This window comes from Verticillium alfalfae, genomic scaffold (genome assembly GCF_000150825.1).
Source record: "Verticillium alfalfae VaMs.102 supercont1.4 genomic scaffold, whole genome shotgun sequence".
NCBI lineage: Eukaryota > Fungi > Ascomycota > Sordariomycetes > Glomerellales > Plectosphaerellaceae > Verticillium > Verticillium alfalfae.
The window spans coordinates 356,845-379,510 of record NW_003315035.1 but is presented as its reverse complement, the minus strand read 5'-3'; the positions used below and the strand labels follow the sequence as shown (position 1 = coordinate 379,510).

The 22,666-nt window shown below is 53.6% G+C and overlaps 7 protein-coding genes across 7 annotated transcripts; 3 read left to right on the top strand and 4 right to left on the bottom strand.

Annotated features, from left to right (window-relative positions):
- Nucleotides 1-713: 713 nt before the first annotated feature.
- VDBG_03527 (alpha-methylacyl-CoA racemase) lies at nucleotides 714-1,939 on the bottom strand (the record flags this gene model as incomplete). The annotated part of the gene is made up of 2 exons (XM_003005528.1): nucleotides 714-1,020; nucleotides 1,188-1,939. 2 exons carry the CDS (start codon nucleotides 1,937-1,939, stop codon nucleotides 714-716), a joined length of 1,059 nt encoding a protein of 352 aa, XP_003005574.1.
- A 358-nt stretch (nucleotides 1,940-2,297) lies between these two features.
- Nucleotides 2,298-3,252, bottom strand: VDBG_03526 (RTM1; the record flags this gene model as incomplete). The annotated part of the gene is made up of 2 exons (XM_003005527.1): nucleotides 2,298-3,010; nucleotides 3,081-3,252. 2 exons carry the CDS (start codon nucleotides 3,250-3,252, stop codon nucleotides 2,298-2,300), a joined length of 885 nt encoding a protein of 294 aa, XP_003005573.1.
- Nucleotides 3,253-5,476: 2,224 nt separating this feature from the next.
- Nucleotides 5,477-6,811, top strand: VDBG_03525 (predicted protein; the record flags this gene model as incomplete). The annotated part of the gene is made up of 1 exon (XM_003005526.1): nucleotides 5,477-6,811. The coding sequence occupies one exon, from the start codon at nucleotides 5,477-5,479 to the stop codon at nucleotides 6,809-6,811; it is 1,335 nt and encodes a 444-aa protein (XP_003005572.1).
- Nucleotides 6,812-9,799: 2,988 nt separating this feature from the next.
- On the top strand, nucleotides 9,800-11,478 carry VDBG_03524 (predicted protein; the record flags this gene model as incomplete). Its single annotated transcript, XM_003005525.1, has 3 exons — nucleotides 9,800-10,125; nucleotides 10,181-10,372; nucleotides 10,425-11,478. The coding sequence occupies 3 exons, from the start codon at nucleotides 9,800-9,802 to the stop codon at nucleotides 11,476-11,478; spliced, it is 1,572 nt and encodes a 523-aa protein (XP_003005571.1).
- Nucleotides 11,479-12,782: 1,304 nt separating this feature from the next.
- Nucleotides 12,783-13,697, top strand: VDBG_03523 (Mpv17 / PMP22 family protein; the record flags this gene model as incomplete). Its single annotated transcript, XM_003005524.1, has 3 exons — nucleotides 12,783-12,878; nucleotides 12,937-13,302; nucleotides 13,385-13,697. 3 exons carry the CDS (start codon nucleotides 12,783-12,785, stop codon nucleotides 13,538-13,540), a joined length of 618 nt encoding a protein of 205 aa, XP_003005570.1.
- On the bottom strand, nucleotides 13,643-14,281 carry VDBG_03522 (predicted protein; the record flags this gene model as incomplete). The annotated part of the gene is made up of 1 exon (XM_003005523.1): nucleotides 13,643-14,281. The coding sequence occupies one exon, from the start codon at nucleotides 14,279-14,281 to the stop codon at nucleotides 13,643-13,645; it is 639 nt and encodes a 212-aa protein (XP_003005569.1).
- A 1,438-nt stretch (nucleotides 14,282-15,719) lies between these two features.
- On the bottom strand, nucleotides 15,720-21,762 carry VDBG_03521 (ankyrin-1; the record flags this gene model as incomplete). The annotated part of the gene is made up of 8 exons (XM_003005522.1): nucleotides 15,720-16,771; nucleotides 16,952-17,883; nucleotides 18,014-18,521; nucleotides 18,861-19,318; nucleotides 19,547-20,360; nucleotides 20,716-21,201; nucleotides 21,404-21,426; nucleotides 21,686-21,762. 8 exons carry the CDS (start codon nucleotides 21,760-21,762, stop codon nucleotides 15,720-15,722), a joined length of 4,350 nt encoding a protein of 1,449 aa, XP_003005568.1.
- Between the last annotated feature and the right edge of the window lie 904 nt (nucleotides 21,763-22,666).

Sequence of the window (22,666 nt, the reverse complement as noted above, 5' to 3'; positions counted from 1 at the left end):
GGCCGCGCGTGACGATCTTGGCGAACAGGTCCGCCGGGTCCGGCGACAGCCGCCGGTGCCTCGAGTAGTGCAGCGTCAGCTACTCGAACGGCACCGTCGTCACCTGGTGGCGCTGCAGGGCTGTGAGCAGCGCGAGCCGGTCCGTCGGGTGCTCGGCCTGGGGGAACTTGATGCGCGCAAAGTAGGCGTCCAGCTGGGCTGGCGTGTACTGGGGCGTGCGGGAGCCTGCGATCGGCGGCGACATGGTCGTGACTTGTTTGGAAAGGGAATGGAGGGCCTGGTTCCGGGGTCTGTCGATGGATGACGAGACGAGGTACGGCTGCGAACGCGAAGAGGGTCGGGACCGAGGCTTTATTTTCCTGTGGGCGGAGCTGGTGATCGGACTACAACTAGAGCGGCATACGGGAAAACTTGCCCAGTTCGTCGCTTGACGATTCAGGGGTCCGAAGGTGACCTTTCCGCTTGGTAATCTGATCCGCAACCTCACGATGGATTTCCAACTACTTGAACCCCGTGGCACTCTGACGTGTCACCACTGAACAGAGGCGACTGCGGAGGCAAAGTCCGACCCTAACCGATGGTTGGAGATCGAGCGGGGCCGAGAACCGGCGTGAGTCATCGGCCCGGTCTGCCGTCCTCTGCTACCGAAAGGTACTCGACAGGGGCGACGCTCCGGAGCATGGAGCATGCATTTGCCAAGTGGCAGGATGTATCTATAGGCCTAGCTCGGCGAATATCTTGCTGTTGTGTTCTCCCAGCCCTGGCACCTTTCCGAAAGACGCTCTCTCCGGTCCACAGCCTGGTGGGATGAGCGCCGGCACCCGTCCGGCATCTGTGTCGATCTCCGTCCACCGGTTGCGTGCCTTCAGCTGTGGGTGCTCCCATACGTCGTGGAGCTCATTGATCTTGGCGTTGGCAATGGCGGCTTCATCCAGCTTTGCGAGTACTTCCTCCGTGGTCAGCTGCGCAAACGCTCGGCATATGATGTCCCTCAGTTCGTCACGGTTGGCTACGCGCAAGCTATTCGTCGCGAACCTTGCATCTTCGGCCAGAGCGCTCTCTCCCAGGACTTTGTGACACAGATTTACCCACTCCCTCTCGTTCTGGAGCCCCAGCATGACAGACCCGCCGCTGCCCGTGTCGAATGGTCGTACGGATAGATGCTCGCGTGGGCGGCCGGCGCGTACCGGGGGAGGGCACCGTCGTATGTGTAGTACATCGGAAAGCCCATCCACTCGACCATGCTCTCGAGCATGGAAATGTCGATTCGCGAACCCAAACCAGTCTTTCCGCGCTTGATGAGCGCCGTCAGTATGTTCGCGTGCGCATAGATCCCCGCCGCTATGTCGGCGAGCGAGATGCCGACCTTGACACGCTCGTCCTGGGTGCCCGTGACGGACAGCACGCCAGCCTCGCTCTGGACCAGCAGGTCGTACGCCTTCTTGCCGCGGTAGGGCCCGTCGGCGCCATACCCTGAAATGTCGCACACGATGAGCCCTGGGTTCTCTCCGCGCAGCGCGTCAAAGCTGAGGCCGAGCCGGGCGCTGGCGCCAGGGGCCAGGTTCTGCACGAGGACGTCGGCGCGGCGGACGAGTGTCTTCAGCACGTCGAGGTCCCTGGCGACCTTGAGGTCCAGGGCGAGGCTCTCCTTGCCGCGGTTCGCCCAGATGAAGTGCGACGACTGGCCCTTGACGCGCGTGTCGTAGGCGCGGGCAAAGTCGCCGACGCCGGGACGCTCGACCTTGATGACGCGCGCGCCTTGGTCGGCGAGGTGGCGGGTGCACAGGGGGGCCGCGAGCGCCTGTTCGAGGCTCACGACTGTGATGCCGGCCAAGGGGAGGTCGGAGGCCGGGGTCGAACGATGGCGCGAGGGCGAGAGAGTCTGCAGACGCCGTGCTGCCCATGGGAGCCTGGTGTTCACACGTAGGAGTGCAGCCATGATCGGCGAGTTTGATGGATTGCCTGGTTTCTTGGAGGGCAGAATGACAGGCGGTGGTGATGGAGGTTCAATTGACTGCCTCATCCATATAGCCGAATGGACTACCAAGTCGGCGACTAGAATGGTGCACCTGGGACAGGAGCTTCAACGACAGCACCATAAAGTGTCTCTACTAACGCTTCATGGACCTCTTGCATCAATCGCCCTCAAATTAATGGCCTTAGGGAAAATATCAGAGAAAGAATAGCGATCAGGCTACCTTCCGTATAATGCCAACTCAGTATCGAACAAAACCCCAAAGCACCCACCCAGCTCAACCATGTAGTCGAGCAACGCCCATGCAATGCAGTCCCAGAGATCATCGATATCCATGCTTTGGGTTCCAACCCTCTTCGGCAGATGCCGCAACATCCTCCCGTGGAGGCAACACGACGAGCGACTCCCCGCTCCAAACCCTCGATGCCGCATTCACCGTCATCGACGGGAACCATGCCCAGAAGATGACCATGACAGCCAGCATCGGCACGCTGTCAAACACGTAGAGGGGCCACTCGTGAGTCAAGAGATACCCGTCCTGGCCCATGACGAACTCGACGAGCCGGAACGCCGAGCGTGCCATGATGAGCGCGCTGACGCTGTACAGCATCCAGAGCCTCTGCTGCCAGGGCACGCCCCGCGCAACGGAGCCCTCGTGACGCAGCATCCTCCGGTGAAAGATGGCCGTCGTCGACATGAAGAGTCCAAAGATGCAAAGATGAAAGGCGAGGCCGCCAATGATGACCATCTCGCCAATGTGCGCCAAGTCATCGATGACCATGAGCCCCGCGGCGCCGCTCTGGCTCATGAGGGCCAGGATGTCGCCCGTGACGAAGATGCGCGTCAGGTTTCGGGGCTTGAAGATCGAATACGCCTCGCCGTGCACACTGCGGATGACGCGACCGAGGGTCATGTAGATGGAGGCCGCGTAGAGCACGGGCGCGAGCAGGATCAAGCTGTTTTGGATCGCGTAGGGCATGAGCTTGGCGGTGTTGTGGTGTGCTCGAATGCGGACTCCGTAGCCGATGATCTGGACTGCCAGGCGTACGTTAGGAACCGCGAGATGTGCATGATACGCAAAAGTCAAGGGAGGGGGTGTGCTCACAGAGACCCCCGAGGGCGAATGCGATGCAGAACCAGCTGCGCGTGCGCCAGAGACGCCAGCCAACGGCCGAGGTTGCGATCAGGAAGAGAACCGCAAAGGTGGCGGCGAGAGGGACAGAGGGGAGATACTTCCAGAGAAAGTAGTCGCCGCGAAACGGTTCAAGTTTGGCCATGATGTCGTAAGAGGTCGTACGGGCTTTCCAGAAGCGATGAAGATGAACTGGAACGGCGGTTTATGGTATGGATTGCAGAACGAGGAGAGCATACCGAATTGATCTTCCCAAAACCGCGTTTATTGTGCTATTTAACTGCAAATCTATCATGTTTGTTTGGTATCAACGGCGGCACCGAAGATCGGGTTGCGATCCGGAAAGCGAAGACGTCGTGTCGGTACGAATACGCCGTATTGCGACTTGGGTGCGGTTTGCTCCACCCCCAGAATGCGATTCGAGCTGCGAATCGGAATCTAAGAGGCGGCATGACTCGTTCAAATCTAGCCAGAAGGCAGTACAAAGATCTGTCCTCTGCCACGGTCATTCTACTGTCGGATCTAGATTACACTCTGGACACCAGCCTCAACCTTAAAGAAGATTCAGAAGAATGGGGTGGCAGGCAACACAGCTATGGCGGATCTAGCCAGCGATTCTGGAAAACCACATCGACTCACTTGCCCATGCTGCGAGGTTGTAGGACTCGTGAGAGTTGTCCACCCAGCTTTTCAGCTGTAGGCAATATTTGCGCTCTTTCAGCTACCGAAATCCATTTCCTGACCAGGCTTCGCCATGGCCGAAACGGAATCGACACTGCTGCTGCTTCCGCACACAGCTGCAAAACGGAACACCAGATCTCCAAGGCTAAACATGTTCTCTGTCGTTCCGCCTGTCTATATGCGGTGCCCTCTCTGAGTGTCTCAAAGGTTGCTGTTCAAGAGGACATTTGGATGCGAACATAGCAAAGAAAACGTTTCGATGCCATGAATACTTGATAAACAAGTTGAGTTTGTGTGAAAGTCGAGAACGAAATATGCCCACTGTTGCTGAATGGCACAAGTGCGGCGGACGATCAATGGAAATGGGATTCATTGCTCTATGAAGCGATCTTGGCGCATATTGTTGGGCATTGATTTATGATTTGACAGCTGTGAAATACCTAAATACGAAGAAGGCTACTTTGAGAGGAAGAAGGTAAGTCTTATGACCGACTTCATTCTGAAGCCCGAAGTGAGCCGCCTTCGGAATCGTTTTCGGCATCACAGGGAGCGACAGTGCGGAGAACCCTGGATTACAGGGCTCGATAGTGGGGAAGGTGCCTGGAGCCTCCTCAAGCTGCGAGCTGCGTGAGGCCAGTCACCGCTTGCCGATCACTAATGTTAGCACCTCATACAGGCACTATGGAACTACACAGGCAAGACAGGCCATACCTTCCTCGGCCAGCATCTTTATTTCCATTTCCCTTTTCATTTCCATTTTCACGCTTGCTTCTATTTTCACTTCCATCTCCATCTCCATTTCCATGTACATTTCTATTTCCATTTTCGCTTTCACGTTTATATCCATCTCCGTCTTCATTTTCGCTTCCATTTCCATGTTCGTCTTTGACGTCGGAAAGCAGCGCCTTCACTCCAATCCGTCCGCTCTGCCACAAGTCAAGGCATTGGCGGTTTCGATCTCAAAACGATGCTAGACTTATCCAGTCAAGTTCGTCTCGATAAGACGTCAACCCTGCATCCATACTTCACTTCAAACACGGCCACAGTCAGACTATGACACTGCCTTCATTGCGGTCCTAACAGCAACGACCATGACCATCAATCGATCATCATCAATATCGTCTGCCAGGGACCCGAGCTGCTGCTTCCTGTTCAACCATGTGCCCTCAGCCGACGCGACGCCAGGCGACCCGATCGGATGATCGAGAGAAGCAGACGCATGGCCGATCCTTCAGACCCCCATGCTATTCATCCGCAGGAAGATATACCGAAGGCCCGCCCGCGGGGTGAGCAGCACTGCAGTTCCAACTACATCGCATCCCACATCCCTGCTCGAGTCCGACCCCAGGCGCCGGGAACCTTGTTTCCCCATGCTCGTCGGTATCTTCCCCCAGATTCCATCAATCACGCCGCGACTCCCCCGCATTTCGTGCATTGCAATGCTTGGTGTCTCCCGCCAGCCGCCCGAGATCGTCATTGCTACCGTCGGGAACGCAAAGAACCAGACATAGCCGAGCGGACAAACTGTCGACAGCACGGAAATGCTCTCTGGAGCGGGGAGGATGAAGAGAAGCGGCGGCGTGGCAGGGTTGGTCGACTACAAAAGCGTCCAGGGGCCATGTAGCCAGCAACAGAACTTCGAAAAGAGTCCCGACGCACGATCAAGTCAGTAGTCTGTCCTGAGCATCATGGCCCTCCTCCTCGGTTCCATACTTGGCCTGGCCGGCCTGACCCGCGCTGATCCGCCACCGCCCATGTCCCTGTGGCAGGTTAAGCCCTACCTCGACTACGACGATCAGCTGTATGCCGGGTGGGACCAGATCAAGGTCGTCAAGGAGGTGGAAGTCTATAACGGCCAGGCTGAGAATCGAACCTACGCCCACCACCCCGAGCTCTACGCCATCGGCGACAAGGTGTTCCTCATCTACTCGTCGGCACCTGTTGACGAGGACAGCATGGGTCAGGATGTTTGGCTGTCAACCTCCGACGACGCCGGACTTACTTGGACCCACGGCACCTCCATTATGCCGGCCGCCTTGCTACCGAACCAGACGGAGCTCCACAACTTCAAGTGGTGGTGTGATCGTGGCATCACGCAACGGGTATGGCAGGGTCTCGCGTTCGTGCGCCTCGACGACGGCGAGCTTTTCGCCATCGGCCAGTCCGGCAGCCGATGGTGCCCCGGCGATGGCAAGGGTGGCGGCTTCCGGTCTGCCGGTCGTATTGCCGTGCCCATCAGCCTCGACGGCGAGGCGACAGCCGACCCGTGCTGGATCGAGACAAACGAGTGGACCGAGGAGCAGCTGTATCCCGAAACCATATACGGCACCGAGTTTGGCATGAAGTTCTGCAAGCGAGCCTGCGAGATCAACAAACACCTCGTGCAGCCAGCAGACGCCCCCGCGTGGTCGCCGTGGTTGTACAACTCGCGGTTCATCGCTGGCGACGGCGCCCATCGCATGGAGGAGAACACGCACTCGGTATGGTTCAACGACACAGACTCGCCGACGGGCGGCTACTGGCAGCGGTTCTGGCGCGACATATCCTCGGAACCACTCAACACGCACAACGTCTGGATCGAGTACAACGAGGACCCCGAAGGCCGCGACTGGTACCCGCGTCGAAAGCAGGAGCAGGGCAACCGTATCTTCCAGACCAACATCCCCGACGGCAAAACGAAGCAGTGGCACGGCAAGCTCGATGGGTCGGGCGACCGTTATCTGCTCTCGAACCCGCGGTGGAACCCGGACAAGCCGGAGAGGCAACCTCTGACGTTGGCCATCTCGCGTGGAGACGACCCTTCGTTCCGGGCCGTGGGTGTACTTCGAACGAACGCACCGGACAATTGGATTCCGGACACGCGGGGTGGGATCAAGGACCGCGCTCACGGGTATAGCTACCCGACGGCGATCCAGATTGGCGACCGGTTGATTGTGTCGTATAGCGAGAACAAGGAGAATATCTGGGTGAGCGTCGTGGACATTAGCGAGTTTCCCGAGGACCAGGACAAGTGCCAGAAGTAGGGGATAGCCAACCGATGCTTGTTCGAAGCCTTATTTTGATTTCCTACGTTGGAGTCTAGCATGATGCGATGATTTGAATTCCTTCTCGTAGGCCTCGAAAGACACCATAAAGGCTCCGTGGAAAGAAGAAATCGGCAGACCCAGGAGCCACCTTCCCATCTTGTTTCGTTTGCCGCCCTGACGGCGTCGTCCCTCGCCAGCACGAACAGGCTGCAGCGGCCTGTTGTGGGGAGACCAACACTTGTGTAGCAGAATGGGTCCAGGCCAGGGACGCTCCAGTGTCTCCCACCTCAGACTTGAAGACTCGCCCTCTTCTCACTCTCAGGAGGGGGGAGTATTAGCACTGCGCAGAATTCTGGCTGCTTCCTCATTTCCTTTTGTTGAGCAGGCCTGTTGGAAGGACTGTTGCATGACCTGTGAAAATCATCGCTGGTTTGGACATGTTGTTTTGGCCTTCGGTGGCTCAAGACGGACATTCGCTGGCTACCTTTCCAGGGCATACCTGGCCAGGCTCAAGAATCCCGGTCAAAGGCCATTCTATGCCACAAGTCTGCTGGTCAATTCTTGATGTCATATTTTTTCTGAACCACAGTCCTCCTCATTCGAGGGCTTGGATCATGAACTCGGCATCTGACACAACCCTGGTCTGATTTGGAGGCTCGGCGTGAGCGAACCAACGGTCAGCGGGCGCAGTATATGTTAGGCCGCATCTGGCCTTCCCATGGCCCTTCCAGCTGTCCTCTTTGGGACAAAGATTCATGCAACAGGCCGGCATCACAGGATATGACGGATCAGGTGGATCTTTCTGAAGTAGAAAAAGTCAATCACTGGGCTGATTCAACAAACAAAACCTCGAGGCGGACTGACAGGGGGCACGCCATTCACGCCAATTCCCCTGCTTTTCCCAGTGTTCTGTGCAGTGTGCCCATGTCACTCTGAATCACGACGTCGACTCCACTTGCTGCCAACGCTGCGTAACAGTTCGTCACTCCCGTCCATCACAAACGGCGACCCAATTAGTCTGCGTGGGTGGTCGCCCCTTCGATGACCATACAGCCAATCGTTCTTTAGAGCCCGCCGCGGGTGTGCTACCCCTGTTACGCGAACAAGCCCTGGAACCAACGACACACCCTCATGATCATTCACAGCAGTGGACAAAAAGCTTCGTCAAGCGGGAGACCCGGATGTTCCCCGCAACGGCCGTAACCTACCCGGACCATTGATATACATTCTGGAGTCACACAAGCCTGGTGGTGGTGTTGAAGCACCTCACTCTTTCGCTCACTGCGGAAACTAATCGAACGGACCACGTGGGTGACGAGTCTCAACTTCAATAGACCCACAAGTCGATGACTCGAAGCAACGAGATCGCTAGGACAATTTGCTTCCTGGACAAGACTGGCCCAACAAACCAGCATTGGTGGTGTTGTACATGAGCGACAGTTTCAACGAGGACAGCCACCCGCCCCCTTTGAGCCCACTTCTGGCCTGTCCTTCTTCCTTCAGAAATGCGCACTCATGACCACGACTTCCAAACCCCGACGAGCACGACCAGGGGAGCGCAGCGACAGAAATAACATACGGGCAGCTCCTTTCTTCACGGGAGCAGGTCCGGTCGCGCGTTGAGGTGCTAGCATACAGGTCAAGGCTTGATAGACCTGCCAGCCGCTAAAGCTAGGCAAAAAAAGATGGTGTGGCCGTTGGTGCTTCAGGTACAGGGATGGCGGCGGCAAGCTCAAGAAACAGACCAACCGATCGAACCACTTGGCTCAAGAGCTGAGTTGTGATAGACCGACAAGGACAAGGCCGGTACTTCGTCGACAAGTGTCCCTGCATTTGCTGCACCGCGGCACATGCTCAGACTTCCCGATGACCGGTATCTCTCGCTCAAAGCAGATGTGTGGGGCAGTGTCGAGTCCATTGGGTTCGACAGCACTGCAGGAGTTCTGTATGTGAATCATTGTATTTTATCGGCTGCGCTGTGATCACGTTGGAAGTGGCTTGCTCACTACTAATTCCAGAGCGCGAGGGCGGCGGAGCAGGGAGTGAGCGGCATGCAAGCCAGCACAACGGACTGCGTCTGTCGAAGGGGTATGTAGAGTCGTCTGTGGCCCTTCCTTGGCTCACTGTTGTTCGTCTATGCTCGTTCCGGCACGGGCTCGTACAAACATGTGGAAATGAAGACAAGTAGACTTGGCTGGATGATACTTTTGAAGGCAAAACTCACGTTGAAGGGTTTCAAACCGGCATGGTTCGCACCAAAACTTTCATCCATCCGTGAGAGAATCAGCGCCAACCACTCCTTCGACACCACTCTGATGCATTTCAGTATCTGTACCCGTGTTCATCGAAAATGTACCAACGAGACCTAGTTCGCAGTGTGACAAGATGAAAGACCATTTTCTGGAGGTGCAGGGCTTCCCCTGTATTAGACACGGTGTCCAGAAAAGAGTGAAGAGGGGGGAGTATGAGAAAGTACATGGTGTGAAAACAAGGTCAGCCGATATCTGCAAGAAGGAAAAGAAGAAAGGAAATGGCATCATCGGACGGGTGGGCGTATGGTGAGGTCGCATAAGCGCGGCCCATGGCGAGGAGCAGGTGGCGTTCGGGAGGGTGATCGCTGTCTCTGTGACCGACTCGGGCATTTTTGTTTGTGTACTGGATTAGTCGAAGGTGAGAATAGATGACTGGGCCAAAGCAGAAGCAGCAGTGTTTTGACCGCAGCATCCTTGACCCTGGAGTCCTCATGTGCCATGTTAACCAAGGCGCCGCCTTACCAACGCACACATTGTGTGCTGCGCTGATCGAGTTGCCCCAAATCCAAGGCTCTAAGCCCTCCAATTTACCTGTTCATGCGGGTAAAATGGTGAAACCCCTGTTGCGTGTCTCCTCTTCGCGAGTATAAGATCCGCCAGCCTTGCCATCATGCTTGCACCTTCGTTCTGATTTCCATCCTTCTTCACGTTGTACCTCTTCCAACAATCTAAAATGTCGTTTCCCAAGAAACAGGCCCAGATACAGAGAGTCACCAAGCTCTATGCAGAACTCAACTATCCGAAGGAGAGTCGTTTCTATCCAGAGCTGAAAAAGCAATTACTTTCTTTCTTCGAAACCTATCAAGATCAAAACGGCAAGTATGCGCGGGAGTTCACGTCAATGACAAAATACGAAAGAGCAACGACCAAGGAGGCCTTTTCAAGGATGGCCAAAATCTTCAGCGATACTGACAACAGAGGCAACCACTTTTGGCCGAGTGATCCTAGTTCACCTTATCGCAACGGCCTTGACTTCAGCGTTCCAGTAGACAGCTCTAGGTATGAGAGCGAGAACGGGCCGCATCACTTCATGAGCTCAAATTTTGTACAACAGGATCTTGAGCTACTTGGGGCAGCTCTTCTACCGCAGGTCCCGGCATTTACGTGAATACGATAGCACAAAGAGCAAGAAGACGACTGATAGTCCCGACAGTCTTGACGAAGACGAACCAAGCCCTAGTTTCACTGGGTCCACGTTTCAGCCTGATGGTCCCCAAAATAAGGACACCAACTTGCCACCTGACAGGTACCTCATGATACCCAGATACCCTGTGCTTACAGACTTGCTGACTTTGCAGTCCGGCGGCGCGGTTTGAGGCCTCTGAATCACGACCCTTCCAACCGCACCTGGACGAGCCAGAACAGAGCACTACCACCCCACTCAACGTCGCCGACACTGTGAACACACCAGCCGCATCGCGTCGCTCAGGGAATGCTACAGACTTTCGGGGCGAGTACGTGGATCCGCCCTCGATCATTGATCTGATCAACACACCTTCCACATTCAGCAGCACCAGACACGGGAATGGTGGCGCTCAGAAACAATCTGGAAAACGCACTAGAGGGACAGAGTCTTTGACTCCAAGCAAGAAGAAGACGCCAGCAGGCAAAGCAGGTGCAGGTTCCCATACCTCACCCGAAGGCACGCGATGGTCTTCGCGAAATCGAACGAAAAGGGTCAAGGAGGGTTTCGTTTACGGCTCTGATGTAGACGCGGAAGTCGCTGCTGCCGTGCGGCGGGATCAAGAGGAACATGAGGCACGAAATGCTCAACGATCTGAGCAGCACGCTGCAAATAAATACACGGTCATTCCCACCATCGAAGGGTCCTCTGCCTCTGGCCAGAATGCGCCGGAGGCGCCAATGCATTCGTCATCCGAGCATGTAGAACCGGCGCAACAGGGCATCCCGAAAATTCCACCTAAAGTCGCGAAAGTTGTCGATATCACGACCAAAGTGATTCTCTCCGCGGGAAGACTTACACGAGAGGTACCATGGCAGTCGGAGTCTATCGTTGCTCGGATGAACCTCACACAGTTTGTGGACGAAATCACCAAGCTGCTGGACCTCAAAGAAGGTGGGTTCACGATCAAGGGCTTCAAGCTCACGCTGAGAATTCTTGACGCGGAACGGAAACGTCACGAGAGTGAGGTTCCCCTAGGGCGTGAAGATCTGTTCGATAGTTGGAAAAGGACGGGAACGGCTCTCACGGCCACAGCAGTCAAGAGACGAAAACAAACTGAACAGATCGTCGCATTACTCCCTGTAAGCATTGAGATTATAGTCCATGCGGAGGGCCAGCAAGTCGAGTCTGCCACGGAAGACGAGTTGGACTTGGATGTTTGGAATTGAGGATGCTTTGTTCTATGGGGTTTTTCTTTTCGGCTTTTTTGTTCCAAGTGTGCATCTTATCCACTCATTTCACCAATTGATAGACCACTCGGTTGTTTTCTATCAGAGATCATGCTGTTTACGTCGATCCAGTAAGGGACTGGCCGTTGGAGGCATTTCATCCTCGACAACACCCCAGCGCAAACCAAAGAGGATCTGGTAAATCCAGTTCATCTCTAGAATGGGGCTTTTAGAATTCTCAATGGTTGGGAATGGCTGATTTTCTATTGTTTAGGGCCAAATGTAATGTTTTGGCCGCGGACAGTGCTGTTGCCACTTGCAGCGTCTCCTCCTTGATCTATGTCAAGTCGAAATATAACGGCACGAGATCGTATCCTGAAAACTGGACGTTTGTTGAAAGTCTGTCATAAGACAAGTACATTTTCTCGTTACTGTAGCTAAAGTAGCTGCATTGTCTAGTCAGACCTTCACTATCAACTTGATAGTATCAAGTCATCCGCAGATACATAGCTATTCGAAAAGGGAGACCACATGGGGAACTTGGAGGGACAGCACGTGCTGATTAGATATGTAGCTGTCACAACAATTCGTTTCAGTTGACATGTGTTTGGAGTTCTGAGGCATATGGAAGGGTCAATGAAATCGGATACAGGACATGGATTGGAACACGGATTTCAAGACGTACCCTGTGTTTTTTTTGCGTGATACGAAAGGCACCTGCCCCGCGTCGCTCCTGGAAAAGATGCTTTGGCTTCAGGCAGGCTTACTGAAAAGCAGAAGACGACCAATCCAGGAAGCGAAGGTCTGTGATGGTGTGGCCTAGATGATGAAATGAAAACCCAGCCTTGTATCCGGAACTATGGTCAAAATTCGAGTATCGAAGTTCGGAATTGTGATACAAAAACATTTCATGGACATAGAACGCATGCTCTTGATGGACGAATGGAATGCATGTGGCATTCCGTGTTCCATTCATCGTTATCTAGAGCATCGAGCAGAACCCTGTTACGTGACATCTAGGCGGCTTTGGAGCAACAGAGCGCTGTATTTTAGGGGCCTCCAGCTGACCTCCAGCCATCTTCTCGGCAATTTACAGGCTGCATCCACTGGTCAAACGACTATTAACAGCTGCGCCGACTCCACCATCACGCAGCAACACGTGACCTGCATGAGACCCTAGGATATTCAGCATTCAAAGTCGCAATCTGGCATCGTTCATCAGCCTCCCTGGATTCACGTCTCACTACATCCTCTCTGTGCATTGCTTGTTTTTTTGTTGCTTTTCGTCTCTCATTAACGTCACAATGCCTTCCCCGATTGTAACGGCCACGCTTCAGGCGTCCACACTTTCGACAGTGTCAAACCTTTGCGCCCAGTTCATCCAGGCGTACCAGGAACAGGTGCGCTCCTTTGCCAGTGCTTAGACATGTCGCCCTCCCCTTTCTGACAAAGAACCAGCGACCATTCCGCCTGGACCTGATCCAGCTGCTACGCTTCATTATCCTCTCCGCCGTCACGTGTCCGCCCAATTTTCACTGGCAGCAGTTCCTCGAGCGGAGTTTCCCAGCCTACCCGTTGCCCGCACATGCGCCGACGGACCGTTCCGCCGAGATCGAGCTGAAGCGCCTCGACAGCGAACCCTCGCGGCTCGAGGATGGCACCGTCGTCGCGCCGGAGCCCCAGTTTAGCTTGCGCAACACGCTGACCAAGTGGTTCGTCGACTGCATCACCATGGGCGCCATTATGAACACGGTTGCCTTTCTCGTCATCATGGGCGCGCTAAAGGGCCAGGGATTGGGTCCCATCTGGTACAACGTCAAGACGGTACGTGCTTCAGTTTTGCTTTTTTGCTTTCCACCAGACTCCATGCCCGCCAAAGTCACCTGCTTTTGCTGACTGACGATAGCAAACGATCCCGATCATTGTCGCGGGCTACAAGATTTGGCCTCTGGCGTCTATCATCAGCTTCAGTTTTGTACCTGTTCACAGACGCATTGTGTTCCTGAGCTTTATTGGCTTGATTTGGGGTATCTACATGAGCCTTGTTGCAGCAAAAGTCTAACCGCATGATGTCTGGTGTTCATGTACAATGTGTCTGAGATATATGAACGGGACCTTGTGAGCTTCGATGGCTCGGTCGTATTCTCAAAGACGATTGTGTAATCTAGAGGGGAGGGGAAGACGAGGTACTGTTTTCTGGTTTCCAATTCTGCAACAGCACTACCGTTTCAGCATTTCCGAGTTGCTCGGCTGCTGTGAGTAATCGTGCCACCAGGCGAAGAGGCTGTGGCAGCTTGATATCGCTCAAGGAGGCGCGCGGCCGAATGGCCTCGTACCGCTTTAGTGTATCGGAAAGATCAACTAGGCTCCCTGGGAGCCGCGCCTGTGCCAGAGCCGTATGCCAGAGCGCGAGCCCCGCAAGGTTCGCGTCTTTCTTTGACAGGTCCTCCGTGTCCAGCAGGGAGAGCGCAATCAGCATTCTGATGGCGTACTTGTCGACCTTGGTCTTGTCAGTTTCGTGGATGACGTATTTGTAGCAGTCGTGGGCCAATTCGATGGGGATCGATGCGCGTAGATCGCCGCCATAGAAGCCCTTCACGTCGCGTGGCAGAGGGGTCTTGTTTCTCGGATCGAGCGCATTGAGCCAAATACTGACGATGCTTTCGGGCACTGCGTTGCTGAAATGGTCCACTTCGATGATATCGCGTAGGACCGTCTTGTTCGCCTCGAAGCGTTGCTCTGGCGTGGACCCCGTGGCGGGGGCGCCCGCTAAGTATGGTCCATGCATCGGCTCGTCAAGCATCGACGTTGTAGCCCAGTTGCGTCAAGGAGATGGTGCTAGCAGCGGAGCGATTCTCTCTGACAATGAAAAGTATCCCGGGGCATTGAACGTCAGCTCAGATTCTTTTTGTGTCAGGCTTTGATTGATCCTCATTCACAGTCATGGAAAACGAGGGCTTAGTCATCTTGCACCGAAATATTGACTCTGTTCATAAAGCAGCATTAAGAGACTAAATCAAGTCACGATTCCATCTCAAGGCAATTGATTTCAGACTCTGATAACCATCAATCATTCAAGGCGCATAGCTAGAGTTGTAGCCAGAGCAAGCTGTTCTGTCACAAGTAAAGATTTGACGGCCCTCATGAATTCAGGGATTCGGACATACTCATTCCCAAATTAGAGAAACTTAAATCAATTTCATCCACAGCTGGCAAAGCCGCTTCTACATAACCGGGCCGAAATACCTGTAAAGGTCAAAACTGCGCATCCTCATGTTTCAATTTCCAAGTCCCCGGATCGCTCACTTTTCAAATACATAGCAGGGAAATCTGACACGCCCGGATTCCGAAACGAACAAGTCAAATATTTTACCGATTGACTCAAAACAGCCAGCCATTGTCGGCGTGTGTAACAGCAGCTCTCCGCGACAATGTACCTGTTTCCCATGAGTGGTTCCTTTCAGTAGCGTCATGAAGGCTCAGAAACCGATTAACACTACTTCTGTGTATTGGCTTTCCATGTTGATTAACGAACAGTCAATATGAACATCGACTTTGCCCACTGCATCCCTAGACATATATATACCAATACCTCGTGCTTCTCAATACCGACCATTTGCCATCACCAACGCAACAGAACAAGCTCAGAAGACAGTTAGCCGCCATTCGCGAATACGTTTACCACCAAGTCCTCAAGCATATATCGAAGAACGCAAATTTTCAAATCACCACCATGTGCCATCTATCCGTCAACACTGGCAATTGCAGCCTCTGCCATACACCGGACAACATGCCAGCAAATGTGCTTCGCTGCAAGAAAGCCAATGATCGCAACGTCGAATGTGCTGGGCCTCTGAACTCGAGCCAAAGTGCAATCCCTACCAAGGAGTGGAACGTATGCGAAATATGTCTGTCGAAAATCTTGGCGGCTATTGTCCACAGTCATTGACTGTCAACGTCCAGGGTCTTGGCGTAGCAACAACAGTAATCTTTTTATGTGTCAGTGCAAGCTATTGAAAACAAAAAAGTACAGCCCTGACTAACCTGAAGAGTCCCCGAACTGATACGAAATCTGGAGTCAAAGCTATAGCGCATGGAGTCAAGAGCCTTCAACAGGGAATATTCCAATGATAGCCTCAGATAATATAAATGACTGGAATGCGTACTGCCTTCAAAAGAGCTACAATGCGAGCAGCGTGTGTGACTGTAATGTGATGATAACTCGATATGCTCTTTCTGATCTAGTCCCTCACGAAGGATGACACAGATGAGAACGAGCGCACTGAGCGGGGTGATGTCGGCGTCGGTGTCACCGGCAACGGCGAAGCCCATCGTGAGATTGGTTCGTGAGTTTGTAGGCGTGGATGTATCAGTGGAGGTGGGAGCGGGCCCATGTCTGGTGATGGCTGATGCCTCGGCATGTAGCGTTTGCCTGGACGCTGGCGGGATCTTTCAGGCATGCCGTGTCCCTCAAATAAGGTTGCAAGACTTTCCAAAACTGCTTGCGAGAGTACAAGCTTCTCGTTGGGCAAGGCAATTCTCCGGCCTGATGTCAAGAAATAATCTAGTTCCCGCTTCAGTCTGTGAGGCTTAAGCTCAGCAGCCCAGACGCTCTCTTCGAAGCGTTTTCTTGTTGGCAAAAGCATCCAGTCCCAGCTTGCCAGACGGGCGAATAGGCGTGGCGATAGTGGCAAGAACGGACCCCAAGCCTTGCGTGGAATTTCCAGAAGTCCGAAAGCGTGGAGGACCGCGAGTGAGAGAGTTGTAGTGTCGGACTCCGAGTCACTGGGCAGCCCAACCTCAGTCGTGACGCGAGCCGCAGCCCTCTTTTCATCCTGTGCAGGGTCAAAGGCATAGAGAAGATCCTCGAGCGTCTGTTGCATCTCTGTTGAATTTAGGTCCGTATCTTGAATGAAAGGAACCGTGATCCATGCATGAACCTGTGGCTCCCACACATCCCAGCATTCAGGGTCGTCGCACAGGCTGACCTGGCAAACGCGACAAACCTTCATGCAATGTTTCGCTGCGACACTCATAGCCTTATCGCAGCAGTCGCATGTCCAGTTATAATACGTATTTTCCTCGTACTTGTCGCTTTTCTCCACAATATCGACTCGTAAGGCAAGTCGATGGAACAGAGTGATTGTATGCTTGTCGTAACCTCCACGGAATAATAGCAGGTCGATCATATCGAGCATCGCAGTCTGGTGGTTGCGCAGAGTTCTGTGTGTGTATACTACCTTCAATACGGACGCATGAATTGTGCGATCAAGCCAACGTATTGTGTCTGGAGCTGGGTTCTTGCGTACACAAGGGTGTGTGTAGTCGAATGGTTTCAGTCCAAACCGGTCTCTCACGTCTATGAGGTCCGTGAAGAAGTCACTGGCTTCCACTCCGCCAGAGGCCCAGTAAAGCTTGCTAATCATTGACTGCGTGGTGGGATGCCGTGAATTGCAATGAAGGACAGTCTTACCTGCCCAATCAAGTGCTTCCATGTGGTCCCGGACGTCTTGCCGCTTGAGAAGAACATCTAAAGCTTTCGGCTTACGTCTCTGCATGACAAGATGCACTGCTGTCCTCCAAGAGGTGCCGTCAGGTCCACGCTGGCAACGTATGGGATCTGCCCCATTTTCAAGGAGATACTCCACGAGAGGCATATTCTGAACGACACACGCCTCGGCAAGAACCGTGAAGCCATCACAGGCCACAACATCGTTGATACCAAGTCCGTGATTGAGCAGCAGGCGGACAAGCCGGAGCGCAATCCCTGGCTCTTGGTCGACAATCCGTCCAACACACGAATCGCCCAGATGGTCTTGCTGGCTCATATCAGCGCCATTGTGTAGCAGAAACTCTACAACAGCCACTGCACCCTCACGACAGGCGTCAATGAGTGGCGTATGGCCGTAGAAGTCTTGGTAATTAATCAGCTCTGGTGCCGCAGCGTGCAGGATTTTAACCGCCTCCAGATTGGCCTTTTGACAGGCTTGGTGGAGTGGAATATCCATGAACAAGTACGCTTGTGACTCAGGTCGAGCTCCAGCTGCCAAGAGACACGCAATGGTTTCCTGCGGCTTCACAGCCCTCGCAGCCCGGTGTAGTGGTGTGTCGATTAAAAGACTCCCCTCGTCCTGTAGGTTGATCATTGCTGGGTCGTGGTCTAACAATGCCTGACAGACATCAGCCATACCATCACCAGCAGCATAATGTAGAGGGCTCTCCGCCTGAGCCGGAAGATGGAAAATTTGGGTATCTGCGCCGTAAGCCAGTAGGAGCTTCGTCATTTCAGCACCCTTTCCGGGTTGAACCGCATGAATGAGCACATGGACACCGTGTTCGGGGATGTAGTTGGGATCCGGCGGCAGCGGATGCTCCATGAGCATGCGGACGATGGCGGGGCAATTCCTCTTGACAGCGAGATGGAGTGGTCCTCGGTCGCCACAACCCCTCTTCCACTGTTGGGTCTGCGCCATAATCAAGAAGCATCCGCACGATGCTCTCACTTTTGGTTGAGACAGCTCTCCACAGAGCGGACCTTCTACCCCAACCCGCATGTATCTCAAGCGTGTTCAACGGGGCGCCGTACTCAAGAAGAATCCGCGTCATACGTGCATCTCCCGCGCCCTCGGCCTGAATAGCGTAATGAAGCGGGAGCAGTTCGGCCTGACCAGGGACATATCCTGGTGTCGCGCCGGCAGCAAGCAACATCTCAGCAGAAGTAGAGTAACCATGTCCTGCCGCGAACGCTAGAGGGGGTATACCCAATTCGCCATCCTTCAGCGGCATCAGGTCGAGGTTGACACCAGGCCTCTCGAGGAGACAAGCCAGCCACTCAGGACGCTCCAATATCAGCTGATGGTGCAAAATTCCAACGCCGTTACCGTCGATCATGTTTATGTCGCTTATACCACGAAGAAGAATCTTGAACATGTCGAAATCTTTTCTGACTATCGCATTTGTTATCGGGCTCCGCTTGTCCTGACACCACACGCTGGCATCGGCCCCTGCATCAATGAGCAACTCGACTGCTTTCAGATCCGTACCTAAGACAGCTGCAGATTCGAGGACAGTTATTCCTTTGAGATCTGAAACGTTTGGTAACGCGCCATATTGCAACAACTTTTGAATCAAGCGCGCATGATTCAATCTTCCCGCAATGTGCAAGCAGGTATCTCCTGCATAAGATGGAATGTTCGGGTTAGCACCAGCCTGTAGGAGTATGTCAGCGATTTCGAGGGAGCGACTATCGTTGTCCGCTGCCAGGGTTCTGTGACTGCCTTGACAAGCAATAAGTAGCGCTGTTTCTCCAGTACCTCTGGCTCGTTTGTTGATGTCTTGGGTACACTCGAGGACTAGCTCTATGATTTGAATGTGCCCCTCACGGCAGGCATGGTGTAAAATGTTGAGACCGTGGTAGTCTTGAAGGTCATCCCAACATCTAAGAAGAGGTTCTCGACGACGGATGGCAAACTTCAACATGTTCCTTGGCAGGTCTATCATGCCAAAGGGTAGTAAGCGGTCCATGATCCTTTCAAGAACGGGCTTTGTTTGTGCTGATGACAGAAAATGCTGGACCATGATTCGCGCGTCTTCTTTCGCCAACTCAATGCAAGGCGGCACACGATGGCCGGCGCATGATTCGCTCTCATTTTCTGACCATGCTTTGTAGTGGCACCAAGTCTGAAAGGGTTGAGATCGGTCAGATATGAAGTCCTCGAGCTTCGATAACAGTTTGAAGCCCTTTGTCTCGGATCGTGCAAGGTGCCGCGCCCACCGTGTCGCGGCGTACGAGTAAAATGGGTACTTTGAATTGAGGAAGTCTTGTGCTTCTGGTCGTGGTCTATCATAGATAGAGAATGGCGAAGTGAACTGTGGGCGTGATAGATATCTTAGACAGATGGCGGCCATATTTGCGTGTTGTTCTTGTCGAGTAACAAATCTTTCAATGTAAATAACCAAGCTTCTGTGAATAGGTCTAAATCCGGGGCCATGACAGGGCACGAGTCGAGAGATCCGGCCTCTAAGCAACGACCATGGAGTCATGCCCTTGACATCCGAGTCGTCATACAGACACGATATCGCATCTAGCATCTCTGTCATATTGAGCGGGCCGAGAGCGCTAATATGGAGCATCAGCAGAAGCAGAGCGTAGTTATTGCTGCTCGTGTCCTGTAGAATAGGTAAAAGCTCGTGATCATAGTATTGAGAGACTGGCGGAGGACAAATGTCGTCGTATGATTCGAAACCCCCGCGCCTGCAGTCTTCTGCCCGTTCAAGTTCTGCACAATGACTAGCTGCGGCGACAAAAAAGGTATCCGACTCATCTTTGACCCAAAGTTTCTTTTTGCGGATCATCTGTGACGGGATGATACCAGTGAAGCGCTCAAAAAACTCATCAACATATACTGCGATATCTGCCTTAACGACGGCTGGCGCGAGTTGGATATGTCGGAATCCCGATGTCTGGCGAGGTACACGATTGGGGCTCAAGGTAAGCAGAAACTTGAAACGTGGCCTAGGTAGTTCGACTTGACCTGGAAGCGGTGTCTGGTCGATTCCTTCAATGATAAGTTTACCGATAAGACTGCTAATTTGCTGTACGAGACGTTCCACGAAAGAGGAATCACACAGGTCAAGGCCATCAATGATGAAGTAAACGGTATTCATCGAAAGCTTTGTGCTCTTGATACCACGCAGAATATCAAACAGGGTATCGTGAGAAAATCGAGAACCTGGGGGTTGACGATTCCTGTATCTGGGAGGAACGCCATCGAACCATTCCGGCTTACGGCACAGAAGGTCGTAGATGAAGTAGTCTAGAATGGCTGGTTGTGTTGCATGGCTCGTATGGGTGTTGCAAAAAAAGGCTACCGTTGGATTTTCTGGAGGTTGAACAGTAATCAGGTGGTTGACAATGGTCTTTGCGAGATACGTTTTGCCTGTGCCAGTATCTCCTGTGATGAACAAGGCACTCGAAGAGGGAGAGCTCATCCAGTTCTTGAATGCGATGTTGAACAAGAACCAGTGCCTGGTTCGCAGCGCTGGGGTAATATGATTGCCGAGATTGTCCTCTGTCCAGCCTTTCAGCCAGGTCATGAATGTGAGGCGGTGCTCGTTGACAAGCTTTCTCTGGGATCGGGTCAAGGATCCCCGACTGCTACTTGAAGAATCACTTGCGCGCGCTAAGGTTAAGGGCATCAGACAGAGGTTCTCATATGCACAGTCAACCTGACTCACCAGGGCTTGTCGGCCTCGATCCAGGCAGTGTCGATGGCGGCGACTTTGGGCGGGGTGATTTGGGCGTCGGCAGTAATGGTAACGTGGCAGGTCTGAAAGTAGTGCCCTGCGTGATGGCGGCGTGCATGTCTACAAGTCGTTCTTGAAGTCGACGAAAGCAGTCGTCTACCGGGGATGCAAAATTCGTCATTTGTTCATGGGTGCACTCCATGATTTCGGTGATACCTTGGCCCATTCCCAGGGCAGAACTGGCTTTCGGGATGATATTTGTCATGTAGGCGGGCTCGTCATCGGGCGCGATGTTGGTCGTTATACCCTCAGTAAAGTTGACAATCTCAAGTTCTCTGGTCAGACCGGCAGTGAAACTGAGATTGATCGCTTTGGCCGACTCAACATACTCCTTGATTTCGTTGGTCGTGATACGGGACGACTGCCGGGCATGCAGAAGAACAGTGGTTTTGACGCAGGTCAACAGAGGCTCAGAGTCTATGATGTGTGGCGTCCCCAAGAAAATGATTCCGGCTGCAGTTGCCCTGATCGACTTATGATTTGGGAAGCTTGGGTTCAGAAGACATAGCGCAAGCGCCTGAGGGCTTGTCAGTATCAGCGAATGACATGGGAATGCACGGCCAGACCACCTTTTTGATTATGAGCCCACCAAAGCCATGGGCTACGAATATGAACGGACCTCCTCCAGTGTCGCTGCAGCAGCTGTTGATGAGGCCTATGAGTTCGGTGGCATGCATGGCGATGCTGGCTGCATTCATGTTGGCAGCCAGGTCAGCGTTGTAGGTGTAGAGCATGACACGTGCATTGTCGGCAAGCGAGCCTAGGAAGTCCGTCTCAGCGACCCATGTCTTGCCTGCGATATCGTGATACCATGTCTGCAAGGGGTTGCGGCCGAATCCGTGAACACAGACGATGCTGAGGGCATGAGCTCACTGATTAGGGGAAGGCGGTTCAAACTCACTCAACGGTGCGGCGCCAACGTGGGCTGGGTATGGTCCCGGGCGCTGGGTAAACAGTCTCGAGACCCAGCGAAGGCATGTCGTTGGAGCGTTGATGCCAGAGCACCTTTGCTTACCTAGGTTGAGTGAGAATGTATGAGGGGAACCGTGAGCAAGGCAGACACCCCTCAGACTCTCAAAAGCAGGCGGCCAGCCCTGAGTAACAGCCCTGTCAAGTCAGCATGTTGGCCACGACATGTTGCATTGTCTTTTGTTGGCCGCGATTGGGCAGGCGATCCTAGGCTGCATCGGCTTCGTGCGACGAACATGCTGCTGGGGCTGAAATGCTGCAGATGAGGCATGGTCCAATTTGAGTGACCGAAGGCGCTCGAGCAGGGGTAGCAATTGTTGAGTGTGCATCTGGCGCAGCTAGAGCCAATTGGCGTCTCTTCACTGCCGCATCCATCCAACTTCACCTTTCTGACGCTTGGGTGGGATTCAGAAGGCGGCGAGAGGGGCACATGGCGGCGGAACAATCATAATGCTAATCAAACGCGGATTGGGTATCGAATTATGGACCCTTGCGAAAACATTGTTTTCTACTTCGCCATGGCTTCATCTAGAGCACGACGAGCAACCTCTTCGAGCTCATCCTGCTTGTCGCAAAATATATTGATGGCTTGGTTAAGCTTCGCTTCAGCCGATCCATGTCCGCTTCTGGTGAACAAAATGCGATATGCACTTTCTCTTCCCCTATATGAAGCGTCGAATGCTTTCCTGTCGAACTTTGATTCCGGCCCAGCTGCAAAGTAGGCACCGAGCTTACCATGCTCACTTGGAAGTGAGCTGTCTGAAAGACCACTGAGGAGGGGCGGTGACACGGTAATGTGGTGGATGCCGGCCAACTGCAAAACCTCCGCTGTGGACGTCAAGCTAGCTGCAAGGACCTGCGTTCGCGCTGAGGTTTCGGCATAGTGATGCTGTACTTGGGAATTCCCACCACA